Consider the following 25,197-nt stretch of genomic DNA (forward strand, 5'->3'; position numbering starts at 1 on the left):
CTTTATGGGCAGTGAGTCTTTTGCTCTGGTGTAGACCGTGAGTGCTCCTGTTACGAGAACTCAGTTACCCAGAGTCCTTAGCGCGAAGTGTGTACATGCGGGTGTTCCATGCAGTCCGGTCAGTTTAATGTGGTCCTTGAACGACACAGAACCAAGCGGGTTTACATGGCCCTCTGGATTCAGGCTAGTGATTTTGGCCAGACTTTGAACACCCCCGGTAAGTTCCCTGTCGTTTTTGCTTTCTTTAAACTTGCAAATTTAGCCGGAATGACTACTCCATTCAGAAACTGGGGCCCGTTAGCATTTCTAGCTTAAATGCTAACAAGCTAGCCTCAGCAGTCATTGCCCAAAGTTGGCAGGGGTTCAGGGTTTAGCCTTAATGAGCAGTCCGACTCAGTCCTGGAGACAAACGCCCTGCTTGTGGAGGAAAGCCTCTTATTTACGCTTTCTGGTTTCTACTAACGTTGGTTTTTAGCATTTGCAGGGTCTGCTTCTGACTGCCCTCCATACCAAACTGACCAATGTCAGTCCCAAAATAGTCTCGTGTTATGACAGCATCACATCCGTCCGCGTGCATTGGCATCGTGGACGAATGCAACTTTGTTTACTTATATAAACAACATGAGTAGGTGGTAGAAGACTTGGCAGCTGTAGTCCTGCTGTCCAGTAAATCTTGTGGGTTTACATCTATGTACAATAATCTTTTACATTAATTTTCGCTTTTTTTCTGTTTCTTTTCCCCTTCTACAGGTGCGTCACTTATGCTGTTCGACTCATAACACAAGGTGAGATCATGACCTACAGTCTGAGGTAAAATGAAGGCGTGTCTGTCAACATGATCTTAGATAGTACTTTTCTCTGATACGTGAAGGCATGTAGAAGCAGGTGTTATCCAGTTGCTGTGGAAATACAAATGAAAATGATATGAATAAATGAAGGAAAAATGTCTAACAAAGACAAACAAGGCAATTAAAATGTGCTTCAGCTTGAGAGTGTAAAGCATCCACAAATAGAAAACTATCTTTAAACAAGGGCGTGATGAAAGATTGAATTTGAATAATATCACATTTAATTGTTATCCCATACCCTCTATTGTGCTTGCATTTACACCATTTCTGTCACATTTTCTGTTTAGTCTGTAGATGTGAGATCACAGCACACTGGAGAAGATGCTGCAGCGCTTCCTATCTGTGAGGACCCTGGGCAGGGCCACAGGGCTACGGTCAGTGCTGATGGGCCCAGTCATCGAGCCTCCTGTGTTCCTCTGCTGCTGCGCTCCACCCTCGTCCCGTGGCATCACAAACCAGCGCTGGCTACTCACCTCTGCCGCCTCCAGAGCAGCTCTTCCACCGAAACCTCCTGAAGACAAGTACGATCCCCCCACTCATACCTCGGAACAGGCAGAACTAGACCCTCTTCAGGACAACTCTATAGGACTGTTTCAGAGATTTAAGAGGACTTTCAAGCAATACGGGAAGGTGATGATCCCAGTTCATCTCGTCACATCCTCCGTCTGGTTTGGGACTTTCTATTATGCTGCAATGAAGTGAGTAACAATTCAAACAATACTTCTGGTGACCTGCTAGACATGTGTGTACAAGTAAATGAATGCCTGATGATACATTTCTGGGTGATAATATCAGACGAAATTGTAAAAAAAACACACCAAATACATACACTAGTAAATAAACATTACACCACTGCTCTTTCATCTGTACGTTTACAGTCAATATAATTGTATTATTTTCCTTCTCAGAGGTGTGAATGTTGTGCCGTTCTTGGAGATGATTGGACTGCCAGAGTCACTCGTCTGCCTTTTGAGAGACTCCACTAGTGGCTATGCTTTAACGGCATACGCCATGTACAAGGTAATCACAATACCCACTCATTGATATAACAGACCAGAACATATTTAAGTGGAATACTTTGCATAACTCCATGTTGTATGTTCTGCAATTGAACATGTATGTACAGCTACATTGGTCACTGTAAAGTAAAAATGAATCTGGGAAAAAGAATAAATAAATAGCTTTTACAGTTGTGTTTGTATTTGCCACAAGTTGTTCACAATACAAAATTAGTAAAGTTTGTGTATGGAAAGTAAAAAGAAAATAGAAAAATAAATCCTCACTAAAATGACCTTAGTCTAATACCCTCTGACTTGTCTTTTAGATTGCCACTCCTGCCCGGTACACAGTGACCCTGGGTGGGACGTCCCTCTCCGTGCAGTATCTCAGAAAGCACGGCTACATGTCCACTCCTCCTCCGGTCAAAGAGTACATCCAGGACAAAATGGAGGAGACCAAGGAGCGACTGTCGGAGAAGATGGAGGAGACTAAAGAGCGATTCTCTGAGAAAATGGAGGAAACGAAAGAACGCTTCAGCGAAAGGATGGAGGAAACCAAGGACAAGCTCTCTGAGAAAATCCAGGAAACCAAAGACCGAGTTTCTGACGGGAAGCCTTTTTTTAGAAAGAAGAATGAGTAAGACATTGATGTGGCATGACAATAAAGGAGAGCGTTGTCAAAAGGCACTTTATTTCAGCAGTCCAATTCAGAAAGTAGTCGATATATACAATCTTTAAGTTTATCTATAATATCTATATATCTATGTAACAAACCTTTTAAAGATGAACTACTGAAACAATTTGACCTTTTTATCAACATGCTGTGTACAAATGGATCTCACAGAGAGACACATGCCACATGAAGAGTAAGACGATGCACTAACCTGTCCTGAAATTTCATGTCACCAATCTGTTATCACACTCTGTCCTAATGTCCAATCTTCCGATCAGCTTCTGGAGTAAAGACTCGTTGTTTGGTGCTGCATCACCAGTTAAATGATTATACTGAGTGCGGCCACAATGGACTAAAATGTGTTGGCTGTTGTTGATCTTATGCATATATCTATAGAGTAACAGTGTGAAGGGGCAGCACAAACCCTTTATGTGGCCGGAGAATAAAACTTGAAGTTGATGGTTTCCTGTGTGTAAGGCCTTTGTGCAGGCTGAGGTTCACCTTGTGTCTTTTCTAATGTGTTAAGAGAAAGAGTAATGTTTTTCCTGAATTATTTTTATCTGATAGCCAAAGCTAATATATGATGATATTGTCAGTTTGATTTCCAGGAGAGTACAGTATGCTAATGCACGTACTTAAGAACGGGAACACTGGAAACATGGACTCTGCGTCGATGGATGAGAATGTTTTCACTACAAACTATTCAAAACTCAACTGCTTGATTGAACAAATCAATAAAAAAATAACGCTTTTGAAAGTCTGTATCGGTCTGTCGTGGTGAAGAGGGAGCTGAGTCGGAGGGCAAAGCTCTCGATTTACCGATCGATCTACGTTCCCACCCTCACCTATGGTCATGAGATTTGGGTCATGACCGAAAGGACAAGATCGCGAATACAAGCGGCCAAAATGAGTTTCCTTCGCAGGGTGGCTGGGCGCACCCTCCGAGATCGGGTGAGGAGCTCAGTTACCCGGGAGGAGCTCGGAGTAGAGTCGCTGCTCCTTCACGTCGAAAGGAGCAGCTGAGGTGGCTCGGGCATCTGTTTCGGATGCCTCCTGGTCGCCTCCCGCGGGAGGTGTTCCAGGCATGTCCTAGTGGGACAAGGCCTCGTGGAAGGCCCAGGACACGGTGGTGGGACTATGTCTCCGAGCTGGCCTGGTGTCGCCTCGGGGTCCCCCCAGAACAGCTGGAGGAGGTGTGTGTGGATCGGGAAGTTTGGGCATCTCTGCTGAGACTGCTGCCCCCGCGACCCGGCCCCGGATAAAGCGGAAGAAAATGGATGGATGGATGGATGGAAAGTCTACATGTTCTCAATTGTTGCTAAAGAGCGCAGATGATTGGCGATGGTGTTGAAAACCTTTATTGTTGGGACAGCAGCTCATTCCAATAACAACATCCAGACCAGTGTCTTTACATGGTCCATCTGATGTCATCAAGTAATTAAGAGTCCAGGATCAATGTAAAGTTGTGTGCCCAGGACAAACGTTACAGTCAGCCAATCAGCCTAACCCTAAACCTAACATTGGTCCTGAGCAAACAACTTCATATTGATCCTGGACTCTTAATTACTGGGCGATTTCAGGAACACCAACAGATCTGATCAAAACGTATTACATGAAACATCAAACTTTTGTTGTGATCAATATTCTACCTTCTGGGTGTGACTTGCAAGAGGGTAATTGATGTCTTGCAACCAGACTGTACCAAAGGGTCATGAGCCTAGAGTTCAATGATCTTTCTTTTCCATGTTTTAGATGTTTTAGAACATACACATTGTTATTTTTTATTTATTTATATTATTTATTTATTTTCAGTATTAATAAAAAACCACAGTCGCATAGTAACGAATCGGAAAACATGTCAACACTTGGAGACAGTTGTTGTCTGTGCTGAAACATTTCCGCTCTTGCTTAATAAGACTCAGTAGTTTTTCCCTTTGCAACGCCCGAATATTTGGGATTACTAATGTGTATCTTGCATCATATACAGTATGCAGAGCCTTTACAACAAGGCTTCCTGGTTATAATACTAATACTCAGTATCGGGTTATTGCATAATTCCAGACTCTGCGTATCTGTTTTGATTGCGTTTAATCTGACTGACCTAATTTAATCACTATCATTGCAAACGTTTAATTTTGTTATGTGAACATAAATGTCTGATTGTGTCAGACAGTTTTTGTGTCCAGGGGCACAAAGGAGGCAGACTCAAAAAAATCCCATTTAGACCAAATTTTATTTTAAAACGTTCACTTTTGTAAATGTGGCAAAATGAAAATGTACATATATACACAAATAATAGTTTAAATGCTTAACAGAATTAAAAAACAGAAATGAACTCAATTTAGGAAAAAAGTCTCATACCCAGCTACACTGGTTCTCCCAGACTCTTTTCTCCGCTCTCCAGCTGGTAGACCCTCCCCCGGGTGAGTAGATTTTAGACTTAGCAGGTATTTAAGCCTTACATTTTTACAGGCTCATCATGCGTCCTTTAACAGTGAGCACAAAACACAAAAATACTCAATAAACTGCTGTGATGTGTTTATAGGTAACATTAGCAAAACTAAACTAAATTAACATTTTAGTTTAGATGTACATGTGTTAACTGAAATGGGAATGTAACCAAACAAGTAACAAAACAAACCCGGGATAGTTATGCTGAGCCGTTTAGTTGGATATTGCAAAAATATGAACATGAAACAATGAATACATGAACGTTACAGACTAAAGTGACAAAATAAAATAATGGGACAAAGTAACTTGAATTTACTTTGTTACAAACTCTAGTTAGAGTCAAAGCCAATCCACTTTTTTCCATTTCTTAAACCACTTAAGCTGTGGAAAGTTTTTCTAGGCGAGTAGTGGTGTGGGGAAGTTTAGGTCGAGGCAGACTGAAAAATCAGATAAGAAAATGTAGTCAAAAGTTTAACTGTGGTAATGAAATAATAATAAAGGCTTAACAGAATCAAAAGTAAAAAGAAATAACAACAAAAAACATGTGCAGCTGGTTTCTCCCAGACTGACTGCATTTTGCCTGGCAAGGCCAGTATGACCTTCAGTATTTTGTACAGGGAAATGAAGTTGCGGGTGCAGTGATGAGTCTGGAATTTTACTGGCAAGATTGCGTCACCCTCCTTTATCTTCTCCCTGCAAATAGAACCTTCCCCCGGTATGTATGTATGTATGTATGTATGTATGTATGTATGTATGTATGTATGTATGTATGTATGTATGTATGTATGTATGTATGTATGTATGTATGTATGTATGTATGTATGTATGTATGTATGTATGTATGTATGAAACTATGAATTATGTAGGCTTTTCGTTTTAACTGGTAGGTATTTTACACTGAAGATTTTACAAATGTCTTCATGTCTTAAAACATGTATTTAAACTAAAAATGTTTTTAACCCATGGGCTGATCCAGGGTTTTTAATGGCCACCAAAGGTCACACCTCTTCTTTAAGTATGGCGACATTTTTTTGATGCAAACTTAATGGTGGTCAAAGTGTCAAAATGCGACCAAGTAACCTTTACTACTTTATAATACTGAGAATTGATCAAATCCTTTACTGTCTAAGTCACAACGAAGAAACAAGACATATGTACATTTGATTTATGTAAGGGTTGTTTTAATTGAAAACCTGTTGAACATTCAACCTAATATATTACCCTTATGTACATTTTAAAATATAATGCTATTATTAACCTTTTTTAAAGGAAGTAAATGTGTGTGAATTTTTTAAAGATCTTCTATAATAAGACATTCTCTCTGATCTGAGTCTCATAAATTCACAATAATTACAAATGAGTTTCTAAACAAATGAATTAACCTATTAACTGATTTCAATGTTTTTACTGTGACACTCAGGTAACATTCCTATATGCCACAATAGGAAAGTTACTGACAGTGATTACCCAACAGGGTGTTGCAAAGAAGATATATAGGAGGACCGAACAGCTCATTTATTCATTTGTATTCAAGAGAAGGAACAATGGAACTTACTCCCCCAACACAAGGTAGGGAAATATCAGTCCTCTAACTAAGTTTTGTAAAAAATCTTTTTTCTTTTTTTTCCTTTTTTTATGCTTATGTATAGCTGTTTTAAAATATACTATTTGATACTTATGGGCAAATGAGTTCAAAAGTGTAAAATATTCTCATTCTCATTCTGTATGCATTCTGTTTCATTGAGTTGGTGTTACTGAGTTTGATCTTTGCTTCATTTTTGTTGTTCACTTTAAAAAGATGTTTTTGAAATATTTTGAATTGATTTTATAGAGCTTTTCCTATTTGTTTTCTGAGACACTGAATCCATCAGACTCATGAACTGTTCTCGCCATTTGCACTGCTCTATTGCATTATGTGGTATGTCCACATATCTGCTGCTAATGCTTAATGCATCTGTAGATCCATTCACGCTGCTCTTCTGAAACTGTTTTTTTAGTCATATTTTATTTCAATATGTTTTATACATGCCCTGTTTTATAGTTTGACAGTTTTTATAGTTTATTATTTATTTTTACCAAGTTTTATGTTTCATGTTGCACGATTGCACTGAGAAAATTCCGAGTGTGTGAACCTGTTCACTGACAACAAACCGATTCTGATTCTGCCTTTAGATTTGGTTTTGGACCAACCAACACTGGACGTGAGCTCAGCCGAGAGCTTCCTGCAGCAGTCCATGGATCTCATCCTGGAGGACGCAGTGATGAAAGCCACCGACCGCTCACAAAAGGCAGGTTTTGGGACTTTGTTTTAATTTTCCTCTTTTTCAATAATGCTATGGCTAGTATTCATGAGGTTTTACAGTAAAAAAAATGGTAAAAAATCTGCACTGCAGTCTGACAGTATTGTTTGTTTAGACACTAGTTTAACCAATTTTTAAGAATGAGCTTGGCCAGGCTATTATGATTCTATTTATTATTAATTTTTATTTGGCTTAAGGCACTTTTTAAGAAGGAAATTACAGTAAAACTTCGACAATACCGATCTAAGCAACCCAACTGTTCATTATGAAAATAGATATCAAACTAAACATAGGCTCCTTTTAAGATGTTTTACGATTTTTTTCTTGATTTGGCCAGGACTAGCAGAGAAGGCCTTTCTGGCCCTGACGTTGAGGTCTGTTAAGTAAAGAACATGTCAATCTGTGCTCAGGTGTGTGAGTGGGTGCCCCCGGAGCAGCTGCAGCAGCTGTTGGACCTGGATCTGCGAGACACAGGAGAGTCTGAGGAGGCGCTGCTGCGGAGGTGCAGAGACGTCATCAAGTACAGCGTCAAAACTGGTACTACAGGCTTTTGATAAAATGTACTTTCCCCTGTTTTTGGTCCAAGTTTGCAGTGAATTACTTTGAAAGGTAGTAATAGTATAGCAAAACTGTTGCAGCAACATAGCTCTTGGTTTAGACACTTTCTTGTTATGACTTGAGCATAAACACACACACAAACCTGTAGCTATCTTACTGCACTGGGAGTGTGTTTGGGATTCATGCATGGCTCATTATAATCAAACAAACAGATGTTCTCTTTATTTGACTGTGTTTTTACTCTGCAGCCCACCCTCGCTTCTTCAACCAACTCTACGGCGGGATGGAGCCTTACTCGATGACGGCCAGCTTTATTATCGAGGCCCTCAAACCCAGCATGTGAGAAAGTGCAAGGTCATTTTACATTATTTTCATATTCTATACATCTAAAGTGTCTGTTTTATGCCCAGATACACATATGAAGTGGCACCAGTATTCACCGTGATGGAGAAGGCTGTACTGAAGAAGATGATGGAGGTGATTGGATGGGAAGATGGAGATGGCATTTTCAATGCAGGTACAGTACAGTACTGCAGCCTTTGCACCCAGGCTTAGTGTCATGCAATAGTAGCAAGCTGTGACAAGTTTACTGACTGATAGTTCATTATGATTTATTCTTGTAAAGGACATTTTCTTACATTATTGTACATCTTGTGAATTTACTTTGCTCTCCTAGGTGGGTCTCTGTCCAATATGTACGCTGTAAACTTAGCCAGATTTCACCACTGTCCTGACATCAAGGAGTGCGGCATGTCGGCTTCTCCTCGACTGGTCCTCTTCACTTCACAGGAGGTAAGGGAGGAGGAGTAACGGCTTCCTATGTAAAAGTTAACACGTTCCACGTGGTGATTTGGTCAAAGTGATCATAAATCTTGTCTTCTTAGTGTCATTACTCGATCGCCAAAGCAGCAGCATTTTTGGGCATTGGCACCAAGAATGTTTATGTGGTCCCGTCTGATGAAAGGTATGAAATCATATTCTGGCTTTTTTTTATTTTTTATCTGCAATCTCTTCGATTTATTTACATATTGCTTTGATTTTCAGAGGCAAGATGATTCCTGGTGCTTTGGAAGAACTGATAGTGAAGGCTACACATGAGGTCAGTTATATCTTTCAAATAAATAAATTACATGTTTGATTGATATACTCTGTTTCAGTGGTTTGGCATTCTTGCAAAATAACTAGACATAAAACTATTTTTGAATTTCCAGGGAGCTCAACCTTTTATGGTGAATGCAACTGCAGGAACCACTGTCCTGGGAGCGTTCGACCCCATCCATCAGATTGCAGATATTTGTGAGAAGTACGGCCTGTGGCTGCATATCGATGTGAGTAAAAAGGTTATACAGTATGTATATGATTTTGCATATATATATATATTTTTAAAAATAATAATTTTACCTTTCTCTTTATGTCAGGCGTGTTGGGGAGGAGCTGCTCTCTTATCGAAGAAACACAGACACTTGCTGAAAGGCATCCACAGGTAAATCCATAATACAGGAAACATTACATTGTTTTTTGAAGTGAAAGTTAATAGTTAAAGTTGTATCTACAAAATGTTATTTTCTTGAGAATTTTTACACAAAAACATCATATTTGACCTACTGTTTCTGTTCAGAGCGAACTCCGTGGCGTGGAACCCTCACAAGATGATGATGGCGTGCCTGCAGTGCTGTGCCTTTATGGTTCGAGACCAAACGGTAATCACATTCACACGGAGCTACTTTATAGGTGCTAATCGAAGGGCATGTTCAGTAACACTGGTGATGTCACACACCCTTTAGAATTACATTTATTTGCCCTGGATGCCTAGTGTGCTTTGACAGCTAATTCACAACTTTCTATTCCCTGCTTATCTCTCAGCATCTCCTGCAACGCTGTTACTCTGCGAAGGCGTCCTACCTCTTCCAAGTGGACAAATTTTACGACGTTAGCTTTGACTGTGGAGACAAGTCAATCCAGTGCAGCAGGAAACCAGACGCCTTCAAGGTCTGGCTCCTGTGGAAAGCTCTGGGCACCAGCCGACTGGAGCAGAGAGTGGACCGGGCACTCGCCATGGCACAGTGAGTTACACATTGTAACCTAGCAACATAGAGGCAGTTACATTTACTTGTATCATTAGTCATATCAAAAAGTGCTACGCCATATAGAGCTCAGAGTAGAACTGCTGCTCCACCACATAGTGGGAGGATGGTGGGAGAGCTGATCATTTGGTGCCTTGATGGGACCCTAGTGCAGATTTTGGTCTCTTTGGAAGGACTGTGTCTCTCGGCTCGATTCCTTGGTGGATATGGTGAAGTGTCTGGTCTGAGGCAAATCTGTGTTGTGAAGTCTATGTCTGTCTGTGAAGTGGGTGAAAATTCCAAAAGATAAGTTTATAAATATTGACTTACAATTGCTGAAATAATACAATTTCTTTTGAGCATTGAGACCAATAATAGAAAGCTGCAGACCTGGAGCCGGGGCAGATCCTCAACGGTGAGGCGGATTCACTAGCTAGGGTTAGGTTATGGTGGTTAGGATTAGGATTAGGGTCATTTAGGAACAAAAAGAACAAGCAATTCCTATGCTGTTAGAAGTTATGTTATCTTTATCAATCAACAGAGGCATCTAGTTACACTTCCTAAATGTGTTCATAAGACTATTTTTTTGTTTTGTTTTCATGATAAAATTGAAATAACTCAGCTACTGACTCCTCACGTATAAGTTGATCGGTCTAGTTCCATCTTATCCAGCAGAGGGCGCACTATCATGGTGGATTGGTAGATCTATCTTGGCTCCGAGTCTGCAGCTTTCCCCTACTCATTGACACCAGCACCCACCATAAATGAATTGGACTAATTATATAGCACAATACATTTGATTATCTTGGTAAAGCTAACAACAGATCGACGGGCAATTAAAAATGTGACCTTAGTTTACCATTGTTTATCTTTTGCTTGTGCTTAGCTGCAACTAAATATTGCAATTTGAGAGACAGTGTAAACTTTCTCTTAACTTAAATGTTCTGTTGCAGATATCTAACACAGCAGATCAAAGCTCGAGAAGGGTTTCGGCTGCTCATGGAGGTATTGTTAACAATATGAAAGATGTTTGACTATATACCACAACATACAAAATATTCACAGTAAACTCTTTCAATCCCAGCCTGAGTATACCAACGTGTGCTTCTGGTACATCCCTCCAAGTCTGAGACAACTTCCTGACTGTCCTGAACTATGGGACAAATTACACAAGGTACGTCAGACACCCACTAGGTAGATACATATTTATAATCACATAGTTTGGTGTTTGTGAATCTTTGTGTTGGGCTGTGTGTCCTGTAGGTGGCGCCAGTGATTAAGGAGCGAATGATGAAGAAGGGCAGTCTGATGGTCGGGTACCAGCCTCATGGGGACAGGGCAAACTTCTTCAGAATGATCATTATCAGTCCTCAGGTCAGCACTGCAGATATGGACTTTGTGCTGGACGAAATCCAGAGTTTGGGACAAGACCTGTGAACTAGAACCTACACCACTGCGATAAGAACAACTACTACTGCCTACTACTACTTACTACTGCTGCTGTCGCTGCCACTGGTTGGATAGGAGAACACTTATTTATTTTTTATTACTTCTCTCCGTCATGAAGTTAGTGTTTTTATTTTAGTGTTGTCAACAGTATTTATTGTTATTGTTACTAAATAAAGATTCTTGTATCATATTGTGTAATGTATGTGCTTCTGTGTACTTCTATATCAGTGTTTAAAAAAAATATAGTCTTAAATTTGACTTTTTTTTGTTTGCATTTTATTTTATGGTATGTAGCAGACAGTGTTGAGGAGAATACTTTGACATTGTGTTTAATTACTGAATACTTGCCTTAAGATGTAACGTATACCGTTACTTGCCCAGTCAGACCTGCTGTATTCTAAATACTTATAAATATAATACATATCAATGTGAAAGTATTCTATGTAAAAACATGCAGGCTACACTTGTTGGAATGCCTGTTGTGAACATATTTACCATTAATGGAGGAGTGCAGCAGATCACATATGAAGCACGGGGCACATGGTTCTAAATCTTTATTTCTATTTTAGGAGCAGAAAAAAAATCAGTGCTTATTAAAAGTAAGGCGCTACAAAGCTAAACGTTTCCCTTATCATTTGGATGTTTTCTCTATCATCAACATGAGCAAACATGCAATGTATTCCTTTGATTTTTGGAAAGTAAGTAACTGTTCCTGAATACAGTTACTCAAAATGAGTTTTCTATATGAAGGTACTGCATCTACATACTGTAATACGTCAAGTTCCCGATAGTAATGAGCAAGTTTGTGATGACGCATAATATTTCCTTATTATAAATAAATTACACAATCATAGCAGAATATAAAAAATAATGACACAGATTTCTAAACCAGACAAATACACCAATTAGTACTTATATATTATTCAATCAAGTGCATCTTTTACACACTATAAACTAGCACCTTTAAAAGTCATTTCTATTTAAATGTAAAGTAATATTATCAAACAGAACAGCAAATGTTTGGTGCACTCATGTATGTAAATGACACTTTATTGGGTTGAATGATGCACAACTATGCCAAACCATACATTCTGCCGACCTTGTAAAACACGTCGTCTTCTACAAGTCCTTGCCCTGCCTGTGTATCTCTTCCAAGACAAAATGCAGGTCCTCTGTGCTGACATGAGGGTTGATTATGACCATCCTGAAGAAGTTGGCTTTGTCCTGATGTATTTGGTAGCCCAGCATCATACTGCCCTTCTTCACCATGCGCTCCTTTATCACTGGTGCCACCTACAGAAGAGAAATGATGCAATGCATTGACAATGTAACTCCACTGTAAGGCCTTTTTCTCTCTCAGCTGAGGACTAGTTTCTCCCATGAGGCCACTTTAGACTGACTGACAACTGAACCAGTCAGTTCAAGATAAAACGTCAGGATGTCAGATATTCTACATTTCCTTTGGTATAGTTTGTGTTGGTTTAAATGCTGCAACTGACAAAGGAAGCACCTGAACCTCGAAGTTTTGCTGTTATGTTTCTAGTGTATCATTTTTCTTTCCCCCATCCACCTGCTTATTCATTCATAACTTTGCACTTTAGTTTTATTCTACTTATTTAATTTTTGTCCGTATCAAAGTCATGGTTGGCATTAAACATAGTTTGTTTTCTTATCGTCTGGAATCCATTGTTCCGCATTCGTGTTCACACACACACCTTAAGCCGTACACACAATGTATAAAATGCACAGCACCTTATGGATCTTTGCCCAGAGTTCAGGACCATCTGGAAAGCTTCTCAAACTTGGAGGGATGTACCAGAAGCAAATGTTTGCATATTCAGGCTGAAAAAAAGAAGAAAAAAGATGGCTCAACAATACAATGTGCCGCATGAGTCTTGAAGAATCTGCATGAGAGTCTAACCTCTATCACAAGACGAAATCCCTCTGTTTTCTTTACTTGGTCTGCGAAATATCTGGGGTGGGGGGAACAGATGAGCACTTTAAAAACTGTTTTTCTATAGCTTTTAAATTTGTGTTGGGCTGTCACTGACTGAGCCATCGCGAGCACCCGGTCCACTCTCTGCTCCAGTCGACTGGTGCCCAGAGCTTTCCACAGGAGCCATATCTTGAAGGCGTCTGGCTTCCTGCTGCACTGGATGGACTTGTCTCCACAGTCAAAGCTAACGTCGTAAAATTTGTCCTGTTGGAAGAGGTAGGACGCCTTCGCAGAGTGGCAGCGCTCCAGGAGATGCTGAGCAGAGACAGTTTTATACATTTTCGAAAACCATGACAACGCCGCCCAAGAAGTGACTTCCTGTATTGATCCAGCAACACCAAAATAAAAGCACACGGCTCATCTCATTGATTAGTTCAGCAGGTACTTGCCACATTACAAGAATATTAAATAATATAAATTCACACATAAATTCACACATTTTACATGTTTTGTCTGTTAATAGTTAGGCAAAAAGAAAGTTTAACTAATGAATAAGATGGTGCTTTTACTTTGGTGTGCTGGATTGAAACAGGAAGTGACTTATCGGGCGGCGTTGTTATGATTTGAAGTTATGCACAACTTCAAATGATTAAACAATTTTTCAGTGTTATTTGGCAATGGTCTCTGCACTTCATATCTCACAGTTTTGTCTCGTAGGAGGAAAGCTGAACACTGCAGACCGACCATTAGCATCTTATGGGGGTTCCAGGCCACTGAATCCGCCCTTAAAAATACATAACAAATGACAAAACAAACACTGAAAACTGTACAATTCCGAATAAATGGTGTTTTTTGATTATTATTTTTTTTACCTGTCGATGCCTTTTACCAAGTGTTTGTGACTCTCGGACAAAAGAACCGCTCCTCCCCAACATGCCTGAACAGGAGGGAACAGAGGGCTTAGGTTTCCCATCATTTGTATCATGTGTGTGGTATTACTGATCTGCCTATTTGAAGATTCCCCCTCACATCGACATGCAGCCACAGCCCGTACTTCTCACAAACATCTGCGATCTGGTCAATGGGGTCGAATGCTCCCATGACGGTGGTGCCGGCTGTAGCGCTCACCATTATGGGCTCCGCACTCTGAACACAGGGGTGATAATGATAAGGGTTAAGAGAAACGACACGTTTTGTGGAATTTGTTAAAGGTGTCTTGTCTTACCTCACTTTTAGCTTTCAAAATGAGCTCTTCTAAGGCACTGGGGACCATTCTACCCCTAGAAACACACACACACACACAAAAGGTTTCTGAATGAATTGTACGGCATTGTTTCCAACGCAACAAACGAAACTGTCTGTCTGTGTCAGTATTGCCTCTCATCAGTTGGGACAGTGTAAATGTTTTTGGTTCCAATGCCCAGAAAAGCTGCTCCTTTTGAGAGGGAGTAGTGAGCCTGGAGGAGACAAGAGAGGATAGACATTTAAATTCATGCGAGTCCACTGAATCTAAAATGATGAGAATGTGTTTATTATAATTTTATGGAACACACGTCCTGTGAAGTGAAGATGACCTGACGCTTTGCTCCAAATAAACCATTTTCTTTAATGTCAGGACAGTGACGGTATCTGGCCAAGTTGAGAGCGTACATGTTGGACATGGAGCCACCTGCAACAATCACACTGTCCACTTCACCCAGTTGTCCAAATTGTCCAACAATAATGCTTAAAAAGGTTTTTACCTGGGCTGAAGATTCCATCTCCATCTTCCCACCCAATCACTTCTATCATCTTTTTCAGCACAGCCCGCTCTACCAGAGTGAACACTGGAGCCACTTCATATGTGTATCTGAACAAAACATAACTAGGCAATATAGCAATGTATGTTCCAAACACTAAATATTATTATATTATTTTATGTATATGAAAGTCAGTCAATGGCCCTGATGCTGAGACAGATATTTATTGTGTATTGCAACACTTGGCATGCACAAAAACAACTACTTGACTCACAAACTGGTTTTGATGGCTTCAGTGATGAAGCTGCCCACTGTCGAGTACGGCTCCATCCCAGCATACAGCTGGTTGAAGAATCGCGGATGGCCTAAAGGAATAACATTAACAGATGTGGATGTGCTCAGTTTGTGCAATACATTTGCTCTTTGTAGGTAATGTCATACCAGTTTTAACGCTGTACTTGATGACGTCTCTGCACCGCCGCAGCAGCGCCTCCTCAGACTCTCCTGTGTCTCGCAGATCCAGGTCCAACAGCTGCTGCAGCTGCTCCGGGGGCACAAACTCACACACCTGAGCACAGGTGCAACATTGTTCACTCTCTGCCATGTTAAATGGAGGACAAAAGCTATGTATGTTGTAGTATCTAGTGAGGAGATGAGGCCAAAATGTGTTGGTCTTTCTCATGTGTACCTACGTTTATGTTTAACTTGAATAAACTATTAGCCAAGATACATCAGAATAATTGTTTAAAATGTTCAATAAACTAACATGTGAAATAAATAAGGTTGGTGACCCTGCTCAACAAAAAGAAAAGTACACAATGTGCATCAAACAAGTTAAGTTAGCTATGTTTGCTCTCGGTTTCTTTATGAGTGTCAACTGACCTTCTGGTTGGGGTCTGTAGCTTTCTTCACTACATCCTCCATTATCAGCTTCATTCCTCTCTGTACAAAGCTCTCAGCTGCCTCTGTGTTACCCACAGGAGAGCTCAGGACAGAATCTCCCACCTGCCCCTGCTTCTTCGGATTTCTGGGACAAAACCCATTGAGCTCGGTCCTCGGCGACCCTCCAAAGAACAGACATAATCCAAACATTTTCAGGAAATAACGATGAGTGAAGATTCAGGTGAGTCTTCAGCCCTCACTTAATGCAGCTCTTATCTTTCAGCAGTTGGTGTCAGTTAGTTCTACCGGCTGCAGCCATAAAAAGTTACTATGACAACGGCATTAATTTGCATAATAATTTAAAAAGTAAAACTCCTGAACTTTGCCCTCCAAGTGGTTAATAGCGGTACAATAAACAAATGTAAGTTCACATTGTTCACATAAAAGCATTTGGACATTGCACTGCTCTTTTCTCACATTTTATGTTGATTTTTCTTCATGATAGTCTGTGTTTGCCCAGTACCTCCAAAAACAGTGGATTTCTATGATACTGTTCAATGTTTAGAACATACGCAACCAAACTTTTTTTTTTAGAGTGACCTGCTTATTTTGTGAGTATATGGCAGCAGGCTTACCATATCTGCTTTTTCTCCTCATTGTTTGTTTTACAACAATAACTCAGGAATTGTCAGGTGTGGCAAGGTGAGATATGACACGCTCCCCTTCACTTGATCTAACCTGCATGTGGTTCATTACCTGTGCATTTTAATGATTCAATTCCCAGTTTATATTTGCAAAAAGGATTCGGACTCCGTCACTGAGAACCGAAAACTGGCTTTGCATATTGGATTCATGTTTTAAGTAACACACCATTTCTTTGCAATTAATATGAGTGATATTGGAGCCCAAAACAGTGAACACTTGAAACAATAGTTTTAATTTACATATCAGATGTTTCCAAATCCAATTATTTTTGTATATGGCTGTTTGTTCTACAATAAAATTTGCAGTTCTGCTGCTTTTATATCTGGGGAAATAGAAATGGTATGATTTATGTTTCATTTGTAAATGTTATGATATCTCCGTCCATCTAAAAAAAAAAAAAAAAGGAAATATTTACATTTCTCTTATGAAGCCAGAAGTAGGAGTTTCATACAAAAATAAGTTGCTGCTGTACCTGAGAGATGTAAATGCATTTAGTTAAGTTCTGGGGTTGTTCTGGTTTACGTCCTCATTAACTATTATTATTTATGTCCTCACTATTTCTGAATTCTGCAAACCCACTCAAAACTACTGTATATTTTTTTTGTAAAAGCTATATTTTGAAAGCCAGCTTTTCTAAACATCAGGCCATTCTAGTCTCCATAGTGACTCCAGTAAACAACAGATGAAACACAAACCTGACAGAGCCAACAGGTGCATCACATCTGGACTGAACCTGCTCCTGTAGCCACAATTTAACTATAGGAAAATAAACTTCCACTCCCATAAAAGATTGGAAATGTAGTCTCGAGGCTATCTTGGTTGGCCCAAGGAAACTCCATGATGCCAGTAATACACCAACAAAGGTCAAGGCAGATGAGGAAAGCTGCCACTTTAATATGGAAAGTGCAGAAGCCAATGCTAAGAAGGGGACAATGTATGCATCGGTCCACTGGTTGGTCTATGGGACACTGAAGCTTGTCATTATAGTCGTATGGTCCAAACGCTGGTTTAAAAGAATGTCTACACCACAATCTGTCTGAGTCACTTTGAGCTTTGAGTCCAGGCCACATATAAAGAGTCCACTCCAGCTGTTTTAGTGCTGCACTTTCTACTTAGAGAGACTAATTTTGTAGTAGTACTTATGTGGCGTAACTGTCTAAAGTATAATGACATAATGTAATGGTAATGCTTTATCCCACAAGGGTAAATACATTGTTTAGACCTTAGAAATCAAACTCAGGTAAAGTAGGTAAAGTAGGAATGTGTTGAGAGAGCAGACCTTTACTAAGCCCTACTGCAAATAAGCATTATAGTTTACCGCTGTTACAGTCAAAAATATATCCTTTTCTCTATACACAATGTGCCCGTCCAGACAAAATCTTTTCCATTTACCTTGATATATGACTGGGCCAATGATGCCTTCGTACCGATTTGTACTAATGATGTAGTCTGACTCTCTGGAATCTGGAAATAAAAGGATAATGACGAGTAAACCCTCTCAACGCTTTGATTATTTTTTATACCACATGCTTCTTAAAGGCGCGTTATGCAACTTTTTATGTGGAAAAACAAGTTGATATTTGTGCGTATTTGGCCTTGTAGAGACCCGGCGGCTGTACGAGAGGTCCGCATGGTGCCTTTACTTTCCATCACAGTGGTCTCTAGGACGCTCCGGGATCAGTTGTTTGGAAGTTTTTCCCTGGAGACGGAGCCTCTCACTGGAAAACCAACAAAACAATCGATCCAGGAGCTTTGTAAAACCACTGTGATTGGAAGTAAAGGCGCCAACTCATGCAGCCGCTGGGTCAATACAAGGTCAAATACGCACAAATATCAACTTTTTGTCCCCACATAAAAAGTTGCATAATGCACCTTTAAACATAGCTCTGTATTTCTAACCTATTGTCTGAATGGTGTGTAACGTGATCTCATGGAGACACAGCACTGGCCACCTGCAGAGTTCAAAACATTTGTATGGAGTTGTTTGGGTTTCTCCATCTCAGCTCACCCAGATCTCACCCCCGTCGCCTGCGTTTTAAATAAAGTTTTATTCCTTCACCGCAGTGAGTTTTTGGCAGTAGTCGCATCATGTGGACACGGACTGGGGCGGTGCACTTCCTCTGGCATTCCTACAGAGGCCAGCAGGAAACAGAGAGGAGAGAATAGACAGGGCAATAAAAGGAGGCTGACCAGGAATGAGGCAATGAGATACAATATAGACTATTAGTGTCTTGGAAGTTGTATGTCAGGGTTCTGTGACATTGGAAAAAAATCTATGTACTGTATGCTTGTAATTGTCTCATTGTGTAGCAATGGTTTTTAACTGCCAGAGGTATTCCCTTTCTTTTAATATTCATTACGGAGATCTGTTTTCGCAATACTGACTGAATGTAACATGTGGTACCTAGGTAACTAATCTTGAGCTGCAAGCTTGTCACAAGATCTGAAATCATTTTCAGTCTCATGAAAAACTGAACCATCAGCCTTAGTGATTTGGCCCAATTGTGTGACAGTATTGCCATGAGTGGGAAAGTCTTAGTAAGCCGACCACAACTTTTAACACAGCAACAAACTTGGACACGCAAATAACGTTTTGTTTGTTGTTGTTTTGAGCCTGTGATTGGCTAAAACAAGGTGTTTTTGATCCAACCAGCAGCAAATATCCCCCAAAAGTCTTCTTCCCAAACAATTTAAACAGAGCCTTTCAAGATTCATATTGTGAATGAAATGTAACAAGTTTATGGTTTATTTACAGTATATGCTTTTATTTTTATTTTTAATGAAGTTGTGTGTTTACATCATTTAAATTTGGCCGTTTTTCATCATGTGTATTGCTACTGATTTTTACCAACTCTGATATAACTTAAGCTCGACCCCGCAACAGGTCAAAATGAACCCTTGATAAAAATAAGATTAAATAACACAATGATGTTTAATTTATTTTTGATTGATTGACTCAGTTGAAGAGCCATATACTGAAAATAAAGATTCGTAAATTACTACAGGGTGTATAAGAAGTATTGTGCTTTTTAGATCCCCTGTTGTAATATAATATTTTACATCAAAACAAAAGTGTCTCTTTGTTAAATAAAGCACTACAATGTCTGACACACAATATTGTATACAGAAATAGTTTTATTTAATAAACAATTTACAGTATTTTACATATGACACATAAGGCACGTTATAAGGCACAACTTTGGCACACTCCTATTTTTTAATTATAGACCAAAACACTCTTCAAAAATACATTTTATAAAGCCTTTAATATTTGCATTCATTCAATAAGTGGAAGGATTAATATTCCCTTTTGATTTGTCTCTATGTACAGCTCTGTACAGTAGGTTTGTTTGTCTGGCAAACAACCGATTAAAAACACTCAACATTCAAAACATTCACACGATCAGGCCACGTGGTGATACTGCAACAGACAGCGGACATTTTGGCTCAAAATTAGGCACAAAAAGCAAAGCACTTTGGTTTGATGACAGCACAAGCACATTTAAATAACACGTGTAAGGCATCCATAAAGTGCACACAACTGTCTTTGGTTCAACACTTGTCCTGCTTTAGAAGTCACTGTTATCCTGTGCTGTTTGATAGATATTGCCAGATACCATTATCTGAGTGTGACATCATCTGAAAAGAACCAGTGAACTTGATATGTACTGTAGTTTCATAATAAAACCTTAAAAAAGCAAAACATGAGCTTTATCATTGACCTATTAGAAATACTGTGTCTTTAGAGGTTTCCAGTTTACTTTGGCTTGTTAGCTTTTCGAGGTTTTTGCTTCAGAATAAAGCAGTTCATTCCATAAAGTAATAAAAATCACATGGTGGCTCATTCATAGTGCCGGGAGATCAACTCCTCGTTATCACAAGTCCATCCATAAGTGCCCTATTGCACATAGGGGATATAAGGGAATAGTATTTGTTTAAATGACTGAACGTAAATAACTGTATTGAGAATTCAAGTCATTTAAACTCATGTAGACCTTCCCTTTTTGCATTGTCTTTGTTTGCGTTGCCGCTTATTGCTTCTCATCCGAGACAGAGCAGTCCACGGCGATGATGTCCTGGAGCTCTATGATCTTGGTCTCTCTCGGGATGTCCACCTCTATGGGCAGTTTGAACTCCTGCTCCGGGATCTTCTCGTTGGAGGAGCTGCGAGAGGAGATCTTATCCAGTTGCTCCTCCAGCTCGCAAAGGCGCTCGGCCACACAGTGAGCGGTGAGGCGCGCTTCAGGGTCGTGGTCCCAGCACTCCTTTATGGTGGTGCAAATCACTGATACACCCTGTGGGCACAACAAGAAACATTTGGCGATTTCCATTTTTGGAAGAAAACATTGACCTCAGCGAGATTTGACACATTTTGAGATGTTTTATACAATCCACCAATAGAGATGCACCGATCCAGCTTTTTTGCTACCAATACCGATACTGGGGTTTGAGTATCTGCCGATACCCGATATTTACCGCTACCAAGAGACTTTCTTAAAAGTGGCTTCTCTGAGTGAACAATTGAATTGACTCTTCTCCTTTGTAAGATCAATAGTCATATTTTATTGTCATGTTACAGATCAATTATCAATTTTACACTTGATGGATGACTTTTCTACACTAAATATCCTTAGGCTAAATTGATATAAACCACTCACATTAAGTGATCTGATCATTACAAATATGTTAGATCAGTTATTTCTTAAACTAAAATACGAACACTTGGCTTCAGCAGTGGTTATTCTATTTTATTTGGCTATTTCTATCATAGTTTCTGACCCAGCCTTGATTAGTCTTCATTAGCTAGCTTTAGAATGCTATTGCTAACCGCAGAGTTTTGCGCGGCGATCAAAAATACATTTGTGTTAAAACTCAGCGATTGAATTCTCCTGGATCTTAGCTTTACAATGATATACAGCCTGCCCATCTTCACTTAGATTTAGGTGGTGTTTTTAAGTTGTGTTTTTAAGGCGAGAGCCAAGACTAGTATCGGTTGAGTGTTGGATCTTTGTAGCCGACACCCAATATCGTATTTTTTTCCAGTATTGGCTCCGATATCCGATACCAGCATAGGATTGGTGCATCCCCATCTACCAGGTGAGGTAAAAAGTTGGTTGATTCGTTCTTCCTACATCCAAACCCTAAACCGACACTCTATTTGGGAAGTTGATCATCCGCTTTGTCTGATTCTTAGCAATAGTCATGGAGTGCGTTTGAAATGTCTCACCTGATGCCTGAACCATGAGTCTGGGATCTCGGGGCGTCCTCTGTCCCTCAGCACATTGTCCTTCATGCTCTCCACACAGGGGTGCTCCCGGACCTTAGAGCCATACGCTGGCTCATAATCCTTCACCTCTGCAACACACAACACAAAACACTGTTACACCTTCACTCATTATTATATCTGGTATCACGGAAGTGTTCTTTTACCTCTCTTTCTATTAATCCTTTTTCCCTAAAAAGATGGGCTTTATAAAATATTCTGTCTTCTTGGACTGCTACTGTATTTCATTTTCGGAAAGTGCTTTATTGTTGTCATTACATTTTTCCACATCCAGAAGAGGATTGGATAACTGAACAGGTGCTGAACCACGTGTTAGTTTCAGAAAGGGTAAAAGCTTTCTACTATGAGCTCATCCTTCCACATGTAAACCACCATCTCAATGTAGCCACAACCACTGACCATTAAGCCTAACACACGCAGCAGGGAGTCTCGATGGCACACTGGGAAAACACATGATGGAGCAGAGTTTTTAAAACACCCCCAAAAAACGAGCATCGGAAACCTCCCCATCCAAGCACTACGCTGTCTACTTTGTGTTCTTGTCTTTGGTGAAAAATTAGCGCGGGGGAGTTGGGGCATAATTTTGCGACCGTGAAATATGAACAACAACGTTTTCTGGGAAGGGGTCCAGACCTCATGAAACTGGACTCAGCAGCTGCGGCCCGTCTCCAACACAAGACGCTCACAGTTGGTGTAAAATGAGCCACTTGTCTCTGCAGAGTCTGGCCCCAAAGTGATGAGATGCAACTATGTGACACGTAAAGCCATCAGAGGTACAGTGCGCAGGGAGGTTGGGCACACAAGAGCCAATAATATGGATTCATTTACATTTTCTTCCACAATTCAAAGAAATTTCATGTGACATTACATTTGGCAGTGAATATGCTGAAATCCAGTCATCTTTGAGACTCTGTGTAAAGTTTGCTTAAGACTTGTTCAACCCTAACAATAGGTCTGACATGAAAATATTGTTGTTGTTATTATCATGAGAGCGAATGTTTTAGTAAGTTCTTCCCTGTGCACCTTATTTGGAGTCCTTGTTGCTAGGTTAAACCAATAATACAAACAAACAAAAATAGCCAAGATATGGCAAGGCACCTGACAAATTACATTTCATAGAGGGCAGCACCATTTGCATGTATTTTGGGTGAAGAAAAAAGGTCAATAACTTAAGACAAATAACACACTTTTATCCTGAAGGGGAGTGAGTGTAAAAGAGATGCATTGTGCAAAATGATTCCAAGTATGGGCACTACGGTGTAACTTTGCAGCAGTTTCATATAAAAGTGTGTGGTCTGGGCTCGGGAAGTGGGGTGGCTGGAGCAGGAAGCTGAAGGCAGGGATTGGAGCATTCACAGAGGAGCTGACTCTACAGCTCTGTTCTTCCTGTTGTTGACGTGCATGAGGGACTTCCTTTGGCTTTTAAAAATGTGAAACCACGACCCACTTTTACCCAGAAGCTGATCTGAGGCAGGCCTGGGACTGTTCACTGTTTGAAGCAGGCCGAGTCTCCAGGTGGGGAGTGTTTGAAAACCCCTTTATATTAGAACTAGGAAATTCAGAATTCAAATTCAAGAGGTAGCATAGAATTCCATAACTTTCGGACAAAAAAAAAGAGAGAGAGATATAGAGCAAATACAGTAATATACAGCATCACAACAGCTGCTTGGATAGCTTGGATAGTCTACATGGGTGGGTTTCCTCACAGCACTCAAATTTCCCCCCAACCAAAAACATAGGCCAAAATCCTGACTCGAGATCTGGAGATGGTCCCTGAGACTGAGACGCCAACAGCTCCTGAAAGGTTGCTTTGAGTCAGGGGTCCGGTCTGAAAGATCAGTTAAAAGGTAAATGATCATAAGTTATGTATGTTTATTATGTTTTTCCACCCCCATTGAGCACTCAGAGTCGAAATTAATAATATTTTGGCAACTCTGTAATATGTATATTGCCATGTTCTAATAACTACTCATTATTTAATGCTGTAAAGTTCATTTAAGTCACATATAATTTATTACGACTTAACTTCAAGAAAGTGTAATGATGATAAAAATACAGAATTGTGAATGAAAGAACATTACTTTGGTATTTCACAAGGCATACCAGTAGCTGTTGGTGTACTGCACCATGCTCCCAGCCTCGTATATTGGTATATCAACAGTCTTGTCCACCTGTTGACAGTCTGAAGCCTGATGTTTTTCTCTTAGATCCAGACAGTAATCCAGCCACACACCCCAGGCCACAGCGGTCTCAGACACTTAATCTCAAAAGGAAACACTCCTAAACTACATTCTGCCCTTTCACCGGATAGACCAGAGTTTAAGATACATTTTACCAATGGGGAAACGGGACGCTGACCTAGACGCTGGGTGCAGTGTAGCATAAAGCTTCAAACCAGCTGCCCATGGACCACGCCTCATGTATGGATGAAACGACAGGCCCACATCTGTGCACTATATGCACAGAAATATCTCCGGGGACATGTGCACATAGCTTTACAGAGGCCAAGTGGAGTTTATGCTGTTGTCAAACCAGGCCAATGTCTGAATTAAACACGGCTTTGAAGCACAGGTGGTTGGAAAGTGCCTTTACACCACTTTGTTTATGGGCAGGCCATGGGGTCATTATAATAACACACTCAGTAGTCACACTTGGAGATGAAAAACATCCTGCGTTAATGGTCTCTTCAACTACCATCAGTGATCTTTAGACGGCTGTGATGCTCAACAGTCTCAGTCTTCCACCTCATGAATCGAAAAGTTACAGAATAAAAGCAGTTTGTTTTAACCATTTTCCTTAATAGTGCTGCCACAAAGGTAATGAACCTGCCACAAACAGGCCTTTAAACTACAGTGCTGGCACAGTAGCACCGCAGTTAGCACTTCACAGCAAAAAGGTCCCGGGTTCAATTCCCACCCATTCTTTCTGTGCGGAGTTGGCATGTTCTCCATGTGTCTGCGAAGGTTTCCCCTACCACTGAAAACATGTACAATAGGTGAATCCTTCAGCCAGGTGCCCCAGCGGCATCAAAGGCTGGTCCAATGCAGAGGACGATAAAGTATACCTTACCTGACTATTAACATTAGATTTTTTCAAAAAACTCTGTGGGAAAAATAAATAGAAATTCTACATCTAGAACCAGAACAGCCCTGAGAGTCATTGTGCTGCCCTGAACCCTGGAGATATCTGTGGTTAGATTCCTGTGGCGATGGTTTTGTGGCTAACACATTAGTGATCTGTGAAAGCTAAATGTCACAGCTGCCAGTGTGTTTTCAAATGACAGAGAAACATGGAGGACACGCCTTAAAGTC

General features: G+C 40.3%; 4 protein-coding genes across 4 annotated transcripts in view; 2 read left to right on the forward strand and 2 right to left on the reverse strand.

Annotated features, from left to right (window-relative positions):
- Nucleotides 1–72: 72 nt before the first annotated feature.
- On the forward strand, nucleotides 73–3,270 carry fam210ab (family with sequence similarity 210 member Ab). Its single transcript, XM_079561837.1, has 5 exons — nucleotides 73–217; nucleotides 751–785; nucleotides 1,136–1,546; nucleotides 1,757–1,868; nucleotides 2,173–3,270. Exons 3-5 carry the CDS (start codon nucleotides 1,170–1,172, stop codon nucleotides 2,485–2,487), a joined length of 804 nt encoding a protein of 267 aa, XP_079417963.1. The 5' UTR covers nucleotides 73–217; nucleotides 751–785; nucleotides 1,136–1,169; the 3' UTR covers nucleotides 2,488–3,270.
- Nucleotides 3,271–6,509: 3,239 nt separating this feature from the next.
- LOC306966616 (acidic amino acid decarboxylase GADL1-like) lies at nucleotides 6,510–11,468 on the forward strand. The gene is made up of 15 exons (XM_079561421.1): nucleotides 6,510–6,539; nucleotides 7,143–7,258; nucleotides 7,681–7,807; nucleotides 8,077–8,167; nucleotides 8,239–8,345; nucleotides 8,505–8,620; nucleotides 8,713–8,792; nucleotides 8,873–8,927; nucleotides 9,040–9,156; nucleotides 9,247–9,311; nucleotides 9,447–9,528; nucleotides 9,692–9,891; nucleotides 10,845–10,896; nucleotides 10,976–11,065; nucleotides 11,155–11,468. Exons 1-15 carry the CDS (start codon nucleotides 6,515–6,517, stop codon nucleotides 11,326–11,328), a joined length of 1,497 nt encoding a protein of 498 aa, XP_079417547.1. The 5' UTR covers nucleotides 6,510–6,514; the 3' UTR covers nucleotides 11,329–11,468.
- A 991-nt stretch (nucleotides 11,469–12,459) lies between these two features.
- On the reverse strand, nucleotides 12,460–18,234 carry LOC306966051 (acidic amino acid decarboxylase GADL1-like; the record flags this gene model as incomplete). Its single annotated transcript, XM_079560685.1, has 16 exons — nucleotides 12,460–12,633; nucleotides 13,093–13,182; nucleotides 13,298–13,313; nucleotides 13,392–13,591; nucleotides 13,979–14,060; nucleotides 14,149–14,213; nucleotides 14,306–14,422; nucleotides 14,502–14,556; nucleotides 14,654–14,733; nucleotides 14,830–14,945; nucleotides 15,019–15,125; nucleotides 15,290–15,380; nucleotides 15,457–15,583; nucleotides 15,898–16,079; nucleotides 17,995–18,066; nucleotides 18,222–18,234. 16 exons carry the CDS (start codon nucleotides 18,232–18,234, stop codon nucleotides 12,460–12,462), a joined length of 1,587 nt encoding a protein of 528 aa, XP_079416811.1.
- A 1,551-nt stretch (nucleotides 18,235–19,785) lies between these two features.
- Nucleotides 19,786–25,197, reverse strand: part of LOC306966605 (TGF-beta receptor type-2-like) — a 39,419-nt gene continuing 34,007 nt past the window's right edge. Inside the window, exons 9-10 of the mRNA XM_079561404.1 lie at nucleotides 21,830–21,957; nucleotides 19,786–20,897 (exon numbers count right to left, since the gene is read on the reverse strand). Of these exons, the coding sequence (XP_079417530.1) occupies nucleotides 20,634–20,897; nucleotides 21,830–21,957 (392 nt within the window). The 3' untranslated portion in view covers nucleotides 19,786–20,633. The remainder of the gene's footprint in view (nucleotides 20,898–21,829; nucleotides 21,958–25,197) is intronic.

The sequence above is a fragment of the Gobius niger genome (assembly GCF_951799975.1).
Source record: "Gobius niger genome assembly, chromosome: 8".
Lineage (NCBI taxonomy): Eukaryota > Metazoa > Chordata > Actinopteri > Gobiiformes > Gobiidae > Gobius > Gobius niger.